Genomic DNA, 15,979 nt, shown 5'->3' on the forward strand with positions numbered 1-15,979 from the left:
CACACACACACAACCCATCTCTCCTGCAAGCAGCACATTCCGCTTCTCGATAATGCCTTGTTTACAAATATTTATCTAGCCTCATGCCTGAATTCAGCCTCAGAGAAAGATGGGAAGGCATGCTGTGTCCAGAAGCTGCCTTTGAGGCTTCAGGGAGCACTGAAGTCAGAATGCAGGAACGAACACAGGGAGCTGGATTAAACCATTGATCCACTGGCAGCAGTGGCTCTCTAGGGTTTCAAACAGGGAGTCTGCGTGACTCTGCAGCAGGAGACCGTGTGGTAGTACCACTCAAGCCTGTGGAAAACTGTTGCTTGCGGATGCATGCAAAGCAGATCAGGAAAACAATACAGCTCTGAAGAACAGGGCAGGGCATCTTTGGCCTCATTAGAACAAAGCAGCGGCTTTTCTTGAGTAGGGCTGGGTGATATATCAACATATCGTCCACAGTGGCGGAGCATATGTCTGTGCTGCCCAGGGTGGGCATGCTCCCGAGGGGGCTGGGGCGTGGGGTGCGCTCCCATGGGGCAGAGCGCAGAGGGTGCCCTCCCACACACCACAGTTCAGGGTAGGAGGGGGGCAGGGAAGCTGCTACTCACTTTCCTCCTGCTCTCCGCAGCCAGGTCAGACATGACCCGGCAATGGAGCTGCTGCAGCTGGGTGCCCCTCGCCACGGCTGAGGAGGGCTATCTGTCGCCGGGCGCGAGGTGTGCTGCCCACTCACCTGCCATTTTGTCACCCCCTCAGTCATTACACCTGGGGCGGACCGCACCCACCTCACCCCTTCCTACGCCTCTGATGGTCCAAAACCAGTTTAAAGTCCATATTGTGATACCGGTATCAGGTTTTATCCTGGCCACATATCATGAATCATGATGTGTGTAAGGGCTGGGTGATATATTATCCCAAACCCAGTTTCAAGTCCATCTCATGATATTGGTTTCATAATTTTTGACCTGGCAATATATTGCGCATCGTGGTGTGTGCGGTGCAAAAATCACAATGTGGTGAAACCCATGAAATCAGCCCATGCCTCTACATAGCTCCATCCTTATTTCAGACATTACATCGGTATATCGTGATGTTTAGCTGGTGATATATCGCAATGTTGAAAACCACAGGTATCACCCGGCCCTATTCCTGAGTTCTCCCTTTCTCCAGGCCAGGAACAGACAATGAGTCAATTGCTCCCAAAATAGGTCAGCCAGGGCCCTCTCAAAGGCATTCAATTCACCCAGGTCTTCGCTGCTCCAACTGCTTCAGGTTCCTTTGTGCTTCCTCCACAGAAAGGAGGACCAGCACTCACTGATTTTATGGCCACCAGGTCAGTTTGTGACCAAGGTGAGATGGGAACACCAGAACATACCTATAATAGGAAGCTGCCTTATGACAAGTCAGACTTCTTGGACCATCTAGCTCAGCACTGTCCACACTGATTGACAGCAGCTCCTCGGGGTCTCAGGCAGGCAACTTCTCCTGCGTGGAAGTGCCAGAGACCAAAACTGGGACCTCCTGCATGCAAACAGATATTCTACCCTTCTCTTAAGGATGTGGCAGCTTGCACTCTTTGCAACAACACCGTGTTTTGAGGACACCACCACCCCTCCCCACATTGGTGTTTATAAACCACCAAGTCTCCCAGATAAAAGGCTCCAGTCTCCAGCAGACAACAGACAACAACTCCTGGCAAAATGTCTTCATTTTATTTCAACACAAACCAAAAACTGGGGGAGGGAAGAGAAGTTCACATTCCTATGCAACTGAATTTCTCATCAGTCGAGGCAAGTGGGTCACTCTCCTCTACCGGAGGCAGCAGTGGCTACTGATAGCCTGCTAGTCTAAGGATGGTAGGGTATCGCGACCGATGCGCCATGCATTTCTGCCTGTCAATAAAGATGCTGTTGGCCTTCACAGCAATCTCCTTCTCGAGATGCATCCGAGAGTCTTCGAGGTTGCGCAGAGCCTGCTCTGACTCTAGAAGCTTCTTCTTGAGAGCCTCAATGGACGCTGTCAGTTCTTCGATTTCACTGACCAGCCTGGATAGTGTGAAACAGAGCAACAGATGTCAGAGGTGCAGGGATTAATTTTCTTTTAAAGAAAAAAAGGTTGGGCTGGAGAAGCGGGTGGTCCAGCCTGCCTAGAAACCACACCATCCAACATTTATTTCACAAAATGTATATGCTGCTTGACTGTCATAAAACCACGGTGCAGTTTTCAGAAAGAGTAAAACAAAAAAATTACAGTGAAGGTTCTGCCTGATGTCCACAGGCAGGGAGTGAAGACGCTGCCACACTAAAAAAATAAAAAATCTATTTCCTACAAGTGCAGAATGAGTATTATGTGGTTCCTGTAACAGCGTCAGTTTCACAGATTGAAGCAGCTAAGTGGGAATATATGTGAATAAGGCAATCTCTTTTTCTTTTCTTTTTTCCAGAGCTGTTAATAATGCTTCTTCTTTAAAAAAATATATTCACTTTTACACATCAAACAAAAAAAGAAAACAACTATCCATCACCACAAAGAGAAAGAAGAGGGGGGGAAAGGAAAAAAAACTTGATACATCAACTAATATTCTCCTAATATTGAAATAATTATCATCTTTTTCTGTCGACCAGACTTTCCATCTACTCCGCACCTCAAATTCTCATTGTTTATACACTGCCAAAAGTTCTATTAAAGTTTGATCATCTTTGATCTGTCTTATCTTTTACATCATACTTAAAACTACTGCTGAAATTATTCGAAGGCTGCAACTGACCTTCAACTACAATTGTTATTTTTCAAATAAGTTTTAAAGACTTCCCAACTTGAAGTAAATACCTGTTTTGATTTGTTTTTTTATTTTCTCTGACAAGCTATCTAGTTCCGCATATTCGGCCAATTTTTGAGTCCATTCTTATCTCAACGGAACTTTGTCACTCTTCCAATTTGTCGCAATCTCACAGGTAACCTGACCCCAAGTTGTTAAGGGCTTTATATAGCAATAACAACAACTTGCACAGATAGTAAATGCCTGTCTCTATGCTAACAGGGTCTCACTCCTGCAGCAATTTGTGCCACAGCTATAGTTTCTGGATCAAGCGCAAGGGACACCCCACATAAAAGTGCATTGGAGTAACCCAATCTCACATGAAAGAGGAATCCTCTTCATCCAAAGCTGGAGCTTCAGATCTAGACTGGTCAGCAGTTCTCCTTGCCTTCATTTGCATTTGCCTCTGGACTAAAACCAGCCTATATCGTTTATGGCTCACACAAAATCAATTTAGTAAGACAGGGAATGAGAATTGTGAGTCATTTTTGCATGTCTAGCAAACATCTTCTAAGTCTCTCCTTAGAGCCGTTCCATGCCCGTTTCTAATTTAGAAGACCGGCAGGTGAAAAGGCATCAAGCAATTTCAACCTTTTCTTCTCCCTTTTTCCCCCTCTCGTGTGTTTGTTTTGTACAAACATGTTGGTGACGGGAGACGTACAGTGTTGACAGTCCCCCTTCTCCACCGTCAAACATGTTTGCAAGGTGATAAATGCCCACTTTGTTACTTCTGCACTCAAGAGTTGTAGATAACCTTTCTGCTGTAATGACAGGCCGCAATTAGAAGCGCTGCGGTGAAAAGATCGTGTATGTGTGTAGGTTTTTAAAGGATGTATTAGTAATATGTTGCAACTTGGAATCAATCTGTTCTGAACAATCCTGTACCCTAAGTACAGTGTACAGTCTGTCCCCTTGTCCCTCGAGTACCTTTCTGCAAGTTAGTCTGCTAACCAGAACTTAAGAGGAACTGTTAGAATTCTGTCTCACTCACACAAAACTACCACAAAGACAGCATCTTAAAAAGCAGATACATCACCTTGCCAACAAAGGTCCATATAGTTAAAGCTATAGTTTTCCCAGTAGTGATGTATGGAAGTGAGAGCTGGACCATAAAGAAGGCTGATCGCTGAAGAATTGATGCTTTTGAATTATGGTGCTGGAGGAGACTCTTGAGAGTCCCATGGATTGCAAGAAGATCAAATCTATCCATTCTTAAGGAAACCAGCCCTGAGTGCTCACTGGAAGGACAGATCGTGAAGCTGAGGCTCCAATACTTTGGCCACCTCATGAGAAGAGAAGACTACCTGGAAAAGACCCTGATGCTGGGAAAGATGGAGGGCACAAGGAGAAAGGGACGACAGAGGACGAAATGGTTGGATAGTGTTCTCGAAGCTATGAACATGAGTTTGACCAAACTGCCAGAGGCAGTGGAAGACAGGAGTGTCTGGCGTGCTCTGGTCCATGGGGTCACGAAGAGTCGGACACGACTAAACGGCTAAACAACAACAAACAGAGAGATAGGCCCACGCAGATCAGTTTCCTGGTAGCATCTATGCTGCTTATATAACCAGGTGTAGTGTGTGTGTATCAAAGACCTGTTACTATTTCTTCAGCAGGGTCCCAACAAGGTCCCCGTCTCCAATATCCTGGAACCACTCAACCAGCATGAAGATGACTTTCCCCCCTTTGTGCTGACAAGAGCCAATCAGAGTAAAGGAGGTGAGTCAGCCTCTGAGGATTGGCTCCTAGGGTCCTTCTGGAGAAGATGCGCGGGAAGAACACCAAAGAGTTCTTATTCTGTAAGCTCCAAAACTAAGTGTTTAGGAACACTGGTGACAAAAGGGACTGGTGTGCAGGTTCTGTTACGTACAATGGAACTTCAAGGAAAATTAAGTCATTCCAAAAGGATGTATTGGAGCACTCCGAATCATTTGCCCACGTATAGGCACAGAAACTAGTAGATCTAGCTAAAGGGCAACACATGGAGATCTGAATAGAACATTGCAATGCCTTCCAAGTTCTTACCATTGTATATTTTTAATATTAATATGAATTCTTAGAAGGGGCTGTGAGGATGAGTGGCTGCAATGATCATGAAGGGATCCCGTATTCTTAATTTGCTGCTACACCATTCCATGTAACATCTGAATCAAGCTGGATAGTGAGTGGCCCATCCTTGGACCTGATCTTCTTGGGCAGTTTGAGAGCCAATGCATTTTGCTCCATCAAACGACACCCAAAGGAGGCCATGGTTTGATTTAAGGTAGAGCTGCATGCATTACAGGGATTTCAAAGGCGGAATTGATGTCTGGGGAGGATTTCTGAAAGGCAGTGCTTTTGGTGTTTTTGTAATAAATTTAAAAAACTATTAAAAAAATGGAGTCACCCCACTCTGCAACTCCAACCCAGTCCTCCCCTTTAGAGCTGCTATTCGTCATGGCTGGCCAGCAAAGCAAAAGTGCTTGAAATGAAATCGAATGAATCTGTTTTTGGCCTCTTTCATATTTTTACCCACAATTCCATTCTGCCCTATATCCACAATAACCTATGAATTATTTTAAACCTATCAGCATATTTTTTGAAAAATAGTCAAAATGTGTGTTAGTGTATTTTCTCTCCAAATGAGCTTTTACTATTCTCTCTCTAAAAGAAATGTTTTTAATGGGCTCCCCCCCCCCCCCGATGTATATTTAAAGGCATTTTTTCCAGAATTCATGTTTAAATGCATATTTTCTCTGAAAATGGGACTTAAAATTCATATCTCTCCCATATACACATTTTTCTTGCAAAAAGGAATATTTAAGTTGCTGAGAATCATGTTACCACATTCAGAGAAGTGCAAGATCTGCTGGGTAATTCTATTCCAACGTGTACATTAGGTTAGTGAAAATTAGGTTATTTCACAGAAAAACTATCACAGATTTTTTTTTATTTTAAAAAAATCCTTCAAGCCCCACCCCCACGCCAGCTGGAACAACACTTACCTAAACTGGGCAGTGTCTCTGCAGAGATCCACATTGGGCCTGAATGAACGGTCATAGAGCCTCGTCTGAGCTACCTTGAGTGGCGTTTCCTTGTCTTTAATAGCTTGCTTGAGAGCTTCAATGTTGTGCTCTTGATCGCCAATTTCCTTAAGAGTCTGTTTTAAAATAATTAAAATAAATAATAATCATTTTATTATTTATACACCACCCATCTGGCTGCGTTTCCCCAGCCACCCCTGGCGGCTTCCAGCACATATGCAGAAAGGGAAGGGGGACGCTTTAGAAATACTTTGGGGCATGTTTAGATTCCAAGTCTTTTATACACAAAGTACCATATTTTTCTGTGTATAACACGCCCCCGTATATAAGATGACCCCTATTTTTGGGGACTCCAAATTAAGGGAATGGGGGGGAATTGCCAAGAGCTCTTGAGCTTTTTTGGGGGGGATTGCAGACAATCGCTCACCCATCTGACTGCCGCTGCCAATTGCACACCTGGCCGAAGCCGCTATTGGCATGCCCGCTCATCGCCAGCAGCTGCAAATCGCCCAAACAATTGCCACCGCAGCAGCCAATTGCCAGCAGGCCTTGCCGCAGCCACCTATCACCCGCCCAAACGCCACTGACAATCTCCTGCTCGTGGCGGACACGAATCGCCCGTCCCCCCTCTGCACTATCCGTGTGTAAGACGACCCCCTCGTCTTAAACACAGAAAAGTACGGTAAATCTGCTTGCAGTATCCTGTTATGCTAAGGGTGGTGTTGGTGATAAGTCAGTGCTGGAGACAGAGTCAACGCTTCAGTGAGAGAAGCTGTTCTGAAAACAAGGAGGATACCGCAACCCTTCAAATGGAAACTACCCGGTAATTTGCAGGTGTAAAGTGCACTGGCTGTAGCTTTGTCAGTGGCCTGGTTCTCACCTAACACTAAACCACAGGTTGCCAACATGCCCACTACCACCTCCTATGGTGCCCACTGGGGACCCCCACCTCCCAGGAGAAATTTTGCTCAACTTGCCCAAACACTTATTTTCTTCCCTCCAATCTCCTGTGTTTCTCCTCATTTGAATCTCCCTTGAATGCTGGATGGAGAGCAGGGGGCAAGTCAACTCTACCATAGAGCAATATGCTCCTGGCCGGAGACCAAGACAAAGGAGAGGGATGGAGCAATAAATATCAATTTTACCTTTGTACAGTAGGCTAGTTCCCCCCCCCCAACACACACACAAACTCCATCCTTCATCAAAGCAAGCAAGGGGCATTATGGGAGTTCAACGACACTAATTCCAGCCAAGCAAAAACACTCAAGGAGGATGTGAAGCAGGCCCAGTGAGGGCCTGTGGCCTAGGGACAGTTCTACGGGCCACACTGAGGCCTTAGGTTTTCTAGCCCTGCTTTACGGCATGCCTAGCCTAGTGTCAAGGGCTGGCCTAGCCAGGTATCTGTCAAGCTGCCACTGTCAATGTCATACCCTCCAACAGATCTTACTGTCTGCGCTCCCGTGTGAGATCACAGAGCCCAAAGGACACACTTTTTCTGGGACTCAAAAACTCATGTTTTTGAAACAAGATTGGGGGGCAAGATCTCGCTAAATCGTGCGAGATCATGGCGCCCAAAATGGCTGACCTCTCACAGGGGGAAACGGGATGTCCTCGTTTTTCCCCGGGACACTTGTAGGGCATGTCTCCCCCTGAAGAAGTAGATTCACTGAGGCAAGCCGCCTTGCTCAAGCAACGCCCCCCCCCCAACCCAGTGCTGATATTTGGAGTGGACCAATCCAGGAAGCTTCTCCCGCTCTGGGCCGTAGCAAGGGGGCCGCGTACTTTCTTCAGGTGGTGCTCCAGTTTGTGCTTGGCATCCTCCAGCACCTCCAACTGCTGGGCAAAGGCGTCGTTCACCCGGTTGCACTGCATGCGGAGGTCCTCAGCCGTGTCGCGGAGGATGTTGTCAATCAGGGCACGGAGATTGATGGACGCCAGCTTCTCTCGCTCAGCCCGGTAGATGTTGTCATGGCTGTGCTTGGCCCACGTCTCGGGCGTGGAAGCGCTGTGGCGTGGGCCCCAGGGAGGAGCGGCGAGAGCAGGAGGAGATGGGAAACAAAACAATGAGCGTCACAACGTCCGCCATCTCCAAACAGGGCTAGGGGATGTTTTGTCAGACTGAGGGCCATGTTCCCTTCTTATGGGGAGCGGGAATGCCACATGGCAGTGGTGGGCAGGGCCCAAAGCAAACGTGGGCAGAGGAAATGATGCAAACATTGCTTATGTATAGTAGGCTAGCTTCTACACAGATGCAAACAGTGCTGTCTCTCCTCAGGTATCCTCAAGGTTCAAGGACACGTTCCAGCCTGGCAAAAATGGAGGCCTGAGGAGATTTCCAAGGGCCAGACAGAGAAGTTCAGAGGGTGGCATTTGGGCCCCACTCCTGGACTGCAAGTAAAAGATAAAAAAGGTAAAGGAGCCCTGGACAGTTAAGTCCAGTCAAAGGTGACTATGGGGTTGTGGCACTAATCTCGCTTTCAGGCCGAGGGAGCTGGCATTTGTCCACAGTCAGCTTTCTGGGTCATGTGGCCAGCAGAACTAAACTGCTTCTGGAGCAACGGAACACCGTGACGGAAGCCAAAGTGCATCGAAACGCCATTTACCTTCCCGCCACAGCGGTACCTATTTATCTACTTGCACTGACATGTTTTCGAACTGCTAGGTTGGCAGGAGCTGGGACGGAGCAATGGGAGCTCACCCCATCACGGGGATTCGAACCGCCAACCTTCTGATCAGCAAGCCCAAGAGGCTCAGTGGTTTAGACCACAGCGCCACCTGAGTCCCATCTTTGGGACTGCATCTATCTGGACTGCATCTATGGGGGATTCACATTTAAAATACTATGTATGGTTCTGCTCAGCTCACCAGGGATGGAGACGATGTGTTGGGTAAATTGTTGGACTTTCGGGAGACCCAGGTTCTAATCTCTACTCAAGCTGTGAAGGTCACTGGGCGGCCTAAAATCCTGTAGAGGTTAGTCCATTGGGATGAGTGGGCCCAGCAACCTCAGCCTGCATTTAGCCAGCCCCGCCCCCACCTTTCTTACTTGCAACCAGTTCAGTGGGGCAGCCCTCCCTATCAGCTTCCTCTTTAGCTTTGTACAACTCAAAAGAGGGGATAGTTACAAAACAAGAATTAGTTGGCTCTGCCTGTCATCAGCTTTGGAGCCTCCTGATGTTGGTCTCCTGACCTTCCCTCCTACCAGTGGGCTCCAGTGGCCAATGCAAGTATCTCTCAAACATACAAATGGTGACACCTAAGGGTGGATACAATGGGTTCCTTACTCTGTGCCGCCTTCCTTCCCAGGTGTAGGTGATCCAGAGGTTCTCACCTGTCCTCGAACCTCGATGTGCTTGGATGGAACTGGATGTTCGTGCTCTGGTTATTGTACCTCCCACATTTCTCGTCAATGTTGTAAGTTTCAACTTTGTCAGACCAGTCCATTTCACAGATCTCCTTGTGATCTCGATTTAATCTGCAGAATCAAACACCGCAAACCTCAGAACGGAGGGGGGCCTTGAAAGCACACTCCTTCCCCACCATTCACCTTTGTTTTGTGGGCAAAATGCAACCTACACACCCAATTTTAGTCAGCCCAAGAAAACCTTGTGAGGTTCAGTTCCTCAGAGATTTGTGTTTCAGAGAGCAGCCTGTCTAAATAGGTACTGAATGTCTAACAGCAGCCTTGCCCAGCCTAGCATCTCTCCAGATGTTTCGGACTACAGATCCCATCAGCCCCAGACAGTGCTGCTGTGTTTTGGGTTACAACTCCCATCAGCCCCAGCCAGCATGGCTGAGCTTCCAGAATTGTATTCCCATACCCTCCAATAATAGACCCAGAATTACGAAAGCCAATCCGATAGCTTTGATCCCCTGACTCCAAGTTCAGGGAGGCGGATGAGCCAGCCATTGTCCCAAATGGCGGTGGCAGATGCAAGGGAGCATCCTGTTGTCTCTCCATGGCTGCTGCTGCTGCTGCTGCCACCCTCCTCCCTTGGGCAGCTTGTAGTGGTTGCTGAAGAGCGGGCGAGGAGGAGAAGAGGCTGCTGCCGCCAAGGCCCAGACCTACACGATGCATTGGCTCTGAGGGGCAGGCAGAGGGGCAGGACCACCCTAGGTAGGAAGAAAGGTGGAGCAGAGCAGAGTGCAAGGAGTCTTGATTTTTTTTTACTTTAAAAAAAATGTGCATCTGCATTTAATCTTGCCCCTTTCTAAAATGTATTTCTTGGTGTGTGATCTGCTTTTTGCAACTCTACCAAAGAATTAAATAAGATAAAATGGAGATGAAGAGGTTTTCTCAGTATGGTGGATGACATATGTGCTGTGTCCCATTGCTGTTGCGTGCTGGTGGCCCTCACCCATCTTCTGATAGGAAATGCTCAGAGGGAGAACACAAAATGGAGGAGTTTGGATTTGATATCCCGCTTTATCACTACCCTAAGGACTCTCATAGCGGCTAACAGTCTCCTTTCCCTTCCTCCACCACAACAAACACTCTGTGAGGTGAGTTGGGCTGAGAGAATTCAGAGAAGTGTGACTAGCCCAAGGTCTGCATGTGGAGGAGCAGAGACGCGAACCCGGTTCCCCAGATTACAAGTCCACTGCTCTTAACCACTACACCATACTGGCTGGTCAGTTGGGGAGAGAGTAAGAAATGCCCTTATTTTCATTTAAGGGATGTATTCCCCAAGGCCTCTGCAGGACACCAGAATGGTGAAGGCTATCTAACAGCCTGTAAATTTTGGAGAGGCCTGAGATTTGCCTTCATACAGTACCTTATTTCAGGAGCAAATGGTTCGACACCTCAATAAAAAGACCAGTTCTAGGAAAAACCCTTCCATTTAGATCCCCATGGGAAAATTTGCTATTCACATTTAGATTTGACTGTTGGATTCAAATCCCAGTGAATATTCAAAAAAGGCCCTTTCCATCCATCTCTCCATATGACACCTGGTGGCAGTTCCAACCGAGAAGTACGAGCCATCAGCCTTAACATTACGTTATGCAATGCTGAGAACATTTCAGACTGAAACGCTCATCCAAGAGCAAAATCCATCCTTGACACACGCTCAAGTGAGTGCAATTAAAAGTAATTAGAACATAATTTGAGAAAGGCAAATCAAGTAATTCAGGGTGCACATCAAGATCTCACTTTATATAAAAATTAGAGACAGTCGTATTTGCCAAGAATGCTAGAAATGTTAAAAAAGGTGTATGGCAAAAGCCAGGCAGGCAGGTGCAAAATGAGGCAGAGTTTTTTTATTCTGCCAACAAGGGGAACCTGTGACCCTCCTGGTGGCTAGACTGCATCTCCCATCATCCCCAATCATTGGCCAGGCTAGCTGCAGCTGATGGGAGCTGTAGTCCAACAACCTCAGGAGGGCCACAGGTTCCCTGCAGACTTATTTGCAAGGCAAACCCAGACATTTGTGCTATGGGACAAAGGAATTGTGCAGCTTAGGAGACCAGAAACCACCAATTCTGCTTCAAGTTTCTAGTTCTTTGCATTTTTCCAGGGTGTCCAAAGGGGGAGCTGTGTTCTTTCCTCCTGCAGTGCTACACACAAGCTTCATATATTTTACTGCAGTGGGAGAGGGACACAGACTCTGCCGTGGATGTTACAAGCAAGCGTGGGGGACAGGAAGCTTCAATCGTGGATGATATTCTTCCCCGAAACCATCCCTTTCCATATTATCCAAAGCAGTTCTGCAGCTTGCCTGTGTGTATTCTTGTTTCCTAGTTCATAGTGCCATCTGGTGGCAACTATAAGAACACATTTTCCCTGTAAAAAGATATACAGTATTTATTATAAAGGAAATCATCAGGATGGGGCTAGTTTTGGCTCAGTTTGGTAGCCAGCCAAAACTATGCTCTTACCATGAACTTATCCACAGCTCCAGAAGGAGAGGGACAAGGTCATCAGGCATTACACTAAGCTGAAGACCCCCGGGACGTAGGAACACAGCCAGCTCAGAAGGAACTGGGCTTTGTACACTTGATACCAGCATCCCTTAATTTCTGAAATAACCCTGTATTTCACAGGCAGCCAAGGGGGATATGATCCTCCTTTCACTGTTCTGTACAACAGCCAGGCAGCTGCATTCTGCAACAGCAGCAGCTATCAGGCTGCTTCCAAGGGCAGCTCCGTGAAGATTAGATTGCAGCAGTCCAGACAGGTTATTCATACATGAATCCCTGAGGCAAGTCTACTGTGGTCCACTAAAAAGTCTCATGCCAATCAATGATACAATGAACCATTAATCTCCTAGGACTCTGGTAACAAGGCTTGCGGATAGCAGCCTGCAGCCCAAAGCCCGGGGAGTGCAGCGCTGCGCACCCCGGGCTTCGGGCAGCTATCCAAAAGGCTTCAGAGCCCGGCGGGAGTTCCTGCCAGGCTCCCAAGGCTTGCGGACAGAAGCCTGCAGCCCGAAGCTGTTCTAGCTTCTGGAAGGCTGCGCAAAGCCTCCACAGGGCAGTGGGGTGAAGGCACCCCGCTGCCCTGCGGAGGCTTGAAAGGCTGTCCCCGAAGCCAAAACAGTGAGACGGGGCGCTGCACAGCCCTCCATCTCGCTGTTCTAGCTTCAGGATGGCTGCGCAAAGCCTCCGCAGGACAGCGGGGTGAAGGCACCCTGCTGCCCAGCGGAGGCTTGAAAGGCTGTCCCCGAAGCCTCAAGCCTTTGGAGTGCAGCTGCGCTCCAAAGGCTTCAGGGATCTTTGAGGCTGGCGGTGGGCGAAAGCAGCGCTTCCCCCCACCTCCAGCCCCACAAGCTTGGGGGGCAGCAGCAAGGCTGCACGCAGCCTTTGCGCTGTTCCCTGAGCTGGTCTTAGACACACCTTGTTTTGGAAGGGGAGAACAAGGGGGGGGAATTCCTGTTCTCCCCCTCCTATGGTCCGGTGCGTCCTATGGTCCGGTGCGTCCTGTAGAGGGAAAAACACGGTAGATTTGTCTTGTTGTTATCATTGTTTTATCATCCCGGTCACAACCATTTGCAAAGCAGTTCACACACTTATTAGTTAATTAGTTCAATTCTACGCCCACCTTGCTTCTATCATGAATTGAAAGGTGGTGTGTGTGTGTGTGTGTGTGTGTGTCTGTCTGTCTGTCTGTCTGTCTGTCTGTCTGTCTGTCTCCCATTTGGTCTCCCATCTAGACAGTGACCAGACTCAGAGCTGCTTAGCTTCAGAATGCTGGCTGGGCTGTGCATCACCAGGCTCTGCTTGGGGCACATGATACCAAAGTTACAAGAAATCAGTTCACACATACCACCCTCTGCAGAGTGCAATGCTTTGATTTTCCTCCCGATCGATCACATGTTACACCAGGACTAAGTTCAAGAGTTAGTTAGAACACCAGCAACCCGCAACAGTGGAAAGGGATCTTACTGTATCTGATTAATAGCTTGCTTCAGAGTTCGCTTCAGTAGCTCCTGGATGTTTCTGATGAGCTCGGCTTCCTAGATAAAAGCAGTAGAGAGATTAGCAGCTGGCTGGGGCTGCTGGGAGTTGTAGTCCAAATCCCCTGGAAGGCACCAGGTCGGGGGAGGCTGTCTTATAGGAACTGCCCAATCTTCTTCTCTGGGTGCCCCAAACTTCCAAAGGTTATGCAATAGCCATTCCAGTTTGGGCATCCAGTGCCCTCCTCCCAACCAGGCACCAACCTGAGTGTCTTTTAGATATCATATTAAGGCTATTGTATTCTCCAAAGCTGAACCGTGCTCCTTCTGTTTTTCACTTGGTTTTGTATGGAGAAATAAGGTGCATTCAGCCACAGGAAATAATTGCATTAGTTTTCCTGATTACAGTGGTACCTCAGGTTAAGTACTTAATTCATTCCGGAGGTCCGTACTTAACCTGAAACTGTTCTTAACCTGAAGCACCACTTTAGCTAATGGGGCTTCCTGCTGCCGCCGCACCGCTGGAACACAATTTCTGTTCTCATCCTGAAGCAAAGTTCTTAACCTGAAGCACTTTTTCTGGGTTAGCGGAGTCTGTAACCTGAAGCGTATGTAACCTGAAGCGTATGTAACCTGAGGTACCGCTGTATAACGCTAGCCCTTCTGTCCCATTTCCTAATGTTCCTTCCACACTGCAGTGACTGCTGTGTGGTAGAACTGTGGCTTTTTGACCAATATGCCAGCATTTTGCGCCAATTTTCATTCACACCAGTGGGCGTGGTGTGGCACAACAATAAATGTCATTGGCAAGATTGCTGCTCCCCCAACTTTTCTGCACATGCCTCCATCTCTCCCCGCCCCCCCCCCAGAGGACAAAAGCACTTCAGGAGTGGCAACAGGGCCTGCCCTAAACCACAACCCTTGTGACATGCCCCCCCCCAAGCCCTGGACCAACCTGGCAGTGGGCCAGATAACATATGGATCTGGGAATGGGGGGGTCACTTCTCTTCCAGACACAGTGCTTCCCATAGGCAGGTTTTAAATGCATGCAAATATACACATACACACTGGTTTCTATTTGACTGGCAGCATCTCTCTAGGGTGTCAGGCAGGGAATCTCTCCCAGCCTCACCTGGAGATGCCAAGGACTGAACCTGGGACTTTTTAAAGCTTTGGCTGCTTCCTGTTAGGGACATGGGATATATAACCTTACATCAAGTCAGACCATCAGTCCATCTAGCTTAGTGTTGTTTCCACTGACTGGTAGCAGTTCTCCAGGGGTTCAGACAGGAAGCCTACCTTCTTGAAGATGCAAAGCAGGTGCTCTTCAACTGCATTGCCCCTTGAGAGCCAGTGTGGTGTAGTGCTTAGAGTGATTGCAAGTGCCAGATCAGGGGGAAGCGGTCCTTCATGTCCTGAGCCCAGAATGAATAAGGAAATGTCCTACCTTGAGCAACTCCACCTCCACCTGGTCCCTCACCAGATCGGGAGGCTGCCGGCGCTCGCGGCACTGCAGGTTGTCTGTGGCGATGCTGTACGGGATCTCAGTAGCGTCGAGGGCCCTCTCCAGGCGCAGCTTCTGGGCTGCCAGCAGGTTCGTCTCCTCCGTGAGGTCCTCAATCTCCCTCTGGAGCTCTGACTTCCAGAAGTGGATGTCCTGGAGGCGTTCGCCTACCTTAACGGTGGAGTCCTCCTGAGTGCGCTGGGCCAGCTCCGCCGTGAAGGCGGCCACATTCTGGGACTCGAGGCGGACTCGCTCCGAGTGGTCGCGGTCAGCAAAGGCTTCATGGTACCGGGTGTAGTTGTGCTGGTGCCATTCCTCTGGCAGGTACTTGGCCGTGCGGAAGCCAGCGGTGGCCAAACCACTGGAGGAATCAGGGCCGGTGTTCAGCGCCGGCTCGTAGACCTTCATGGGCAGCTCGCAAACAGGGATGGTCTGAGGAGCCGGCTCCTTGGTCAGGAGGATACCAGGGTTAGACATGGTGCCAGTAACTCTTCAGGCCAACCACGGGTCCAAGAGAACTCCACAAAGAGGATTCCCCCAGCCAGGAAAGTCCCCAGGCTCACTGGGGATGCTCACCTACTACGAGAAAACTGTAAAGCCTTGCTGAGGCTCTGTGTTGTCCTGTTGCCCCTGGTGACGCCTGAAGCCAATGAGCCACGTGGGGAATGTTCCATTAGGCCTGACACAGCTTCTTGTCGCCTAGGGAGACTGCAGCGAGCCAATGGGGCAACAGGGCTGGGAATATCATTTGCAAAAGGAAGGATTCTGGAGCTGAGCCCCCAGTGCACTAATCAATGTGGCTACAAATTGCCCTGTTAGTAAAATCAAAAATATAGCAGCATCATAATTATTTCAGCCTTGTTTTTCCTTGTGCTGCAATTACAATGGGGCTTCCCACTGTTGTCCTCAATTGCTTTGCAATTGTTTTAGTCAATTTTTTGTTCTTGCTTAATTTCATCTTACAAAACCCTCCCCCTGGAATTAATTTTAATCAAAGGGCAGTATTTAAAAAAATAGATCTTGTCTCAAGGCTCTGAACTCACAGGAGATCTTAGGCAAGCAGTGGGGGAACTTTCTCAACCTAGACCCTTCTGGGGGGCACATGTCCGTGGCAAAAAAAAGGTGAAGCATCAACTCATAGAATCAAAGCTGGACATCAAGTGAGCAGCAGCTGTAGCTCATGATGAAACTGAGGTGGGGAAAACAAAGCTGTCATAGTTTACAGCTGTCTCAGGGCCTAGAAACATCA

The 15,979-nt window shown here is 48.3% G+C and overlaps 1 protein-coding gene across 1 annotated transcript; it reads right to left on the minus strand.

The window, feature by feature from the left end:
- Positions 1-1,681: 1,681 nt before the first annotated feature.
- Positions 1,682-15,353, minus strand: TEKT4 (tektin 4). The gene is made up of 6 exons (XM_079952600.1): positions 14,674-15,353; positions 13,216-13,286; positions 9,164-9,307; positions 7,615-7,837; positions 5,794-5,948; positions 1,682-2,036 (listed from the first exon to the last, which is right to left on the minus strand). Exons 1-6 carry the CDS (start codon positions 15,205-15,207, stop codon positions 1,820-1,822), a joined length of 1,344 nt encoding a protein of 447 aa, XP_079808726.1. The 5' UTR covers positions 15,208-15,353; the 3' UTR covers positions 1,682-1,819.
- Between the last annotated feature and the right edge of the window lie 626 nt (positions 15,354-15,979).

The sequence above is a fragment of the Podarcis cretensis genome, assembly GCF_951804945.1.
Source record: "Podarcis cretensis genome assembly, chromosome: 14".
Classification (NCBI taxonomy): Eukaryota; Metazoa; Chordata; class Lepidosauria; order Squamata; family Lacertidae; genus Podarcis; species Podarcis cretensis.

What these genes read in the sequence shown, in the direction of transcription:
- TEKT4 (XM_079952600.1), bottom strand. Translation starts at nt 15,207, where the DNA reads ATGTCTAACCCTGGTATCCTCCTGACCAAGGAGCCGGCTCCTCAGACC. An exon ending in CAAGCTATTAATCAGATACA is followed by an intron (nt 9,308 to 13,215) that starts GTAAGATCCCTT and finishes TTGATTCTGCAG; the next exon opens with ATTAAATCGAGATCACAAGG. An exon ending in AGAGACACTGCCCAGTTTAG is followed by an intron (nt 2,037 to 5,793) that starts GTAAGTGTTGTT and finishes CACACTATCCAG; the next exon opens with GCTGGTCAGTGAAATCGAAG.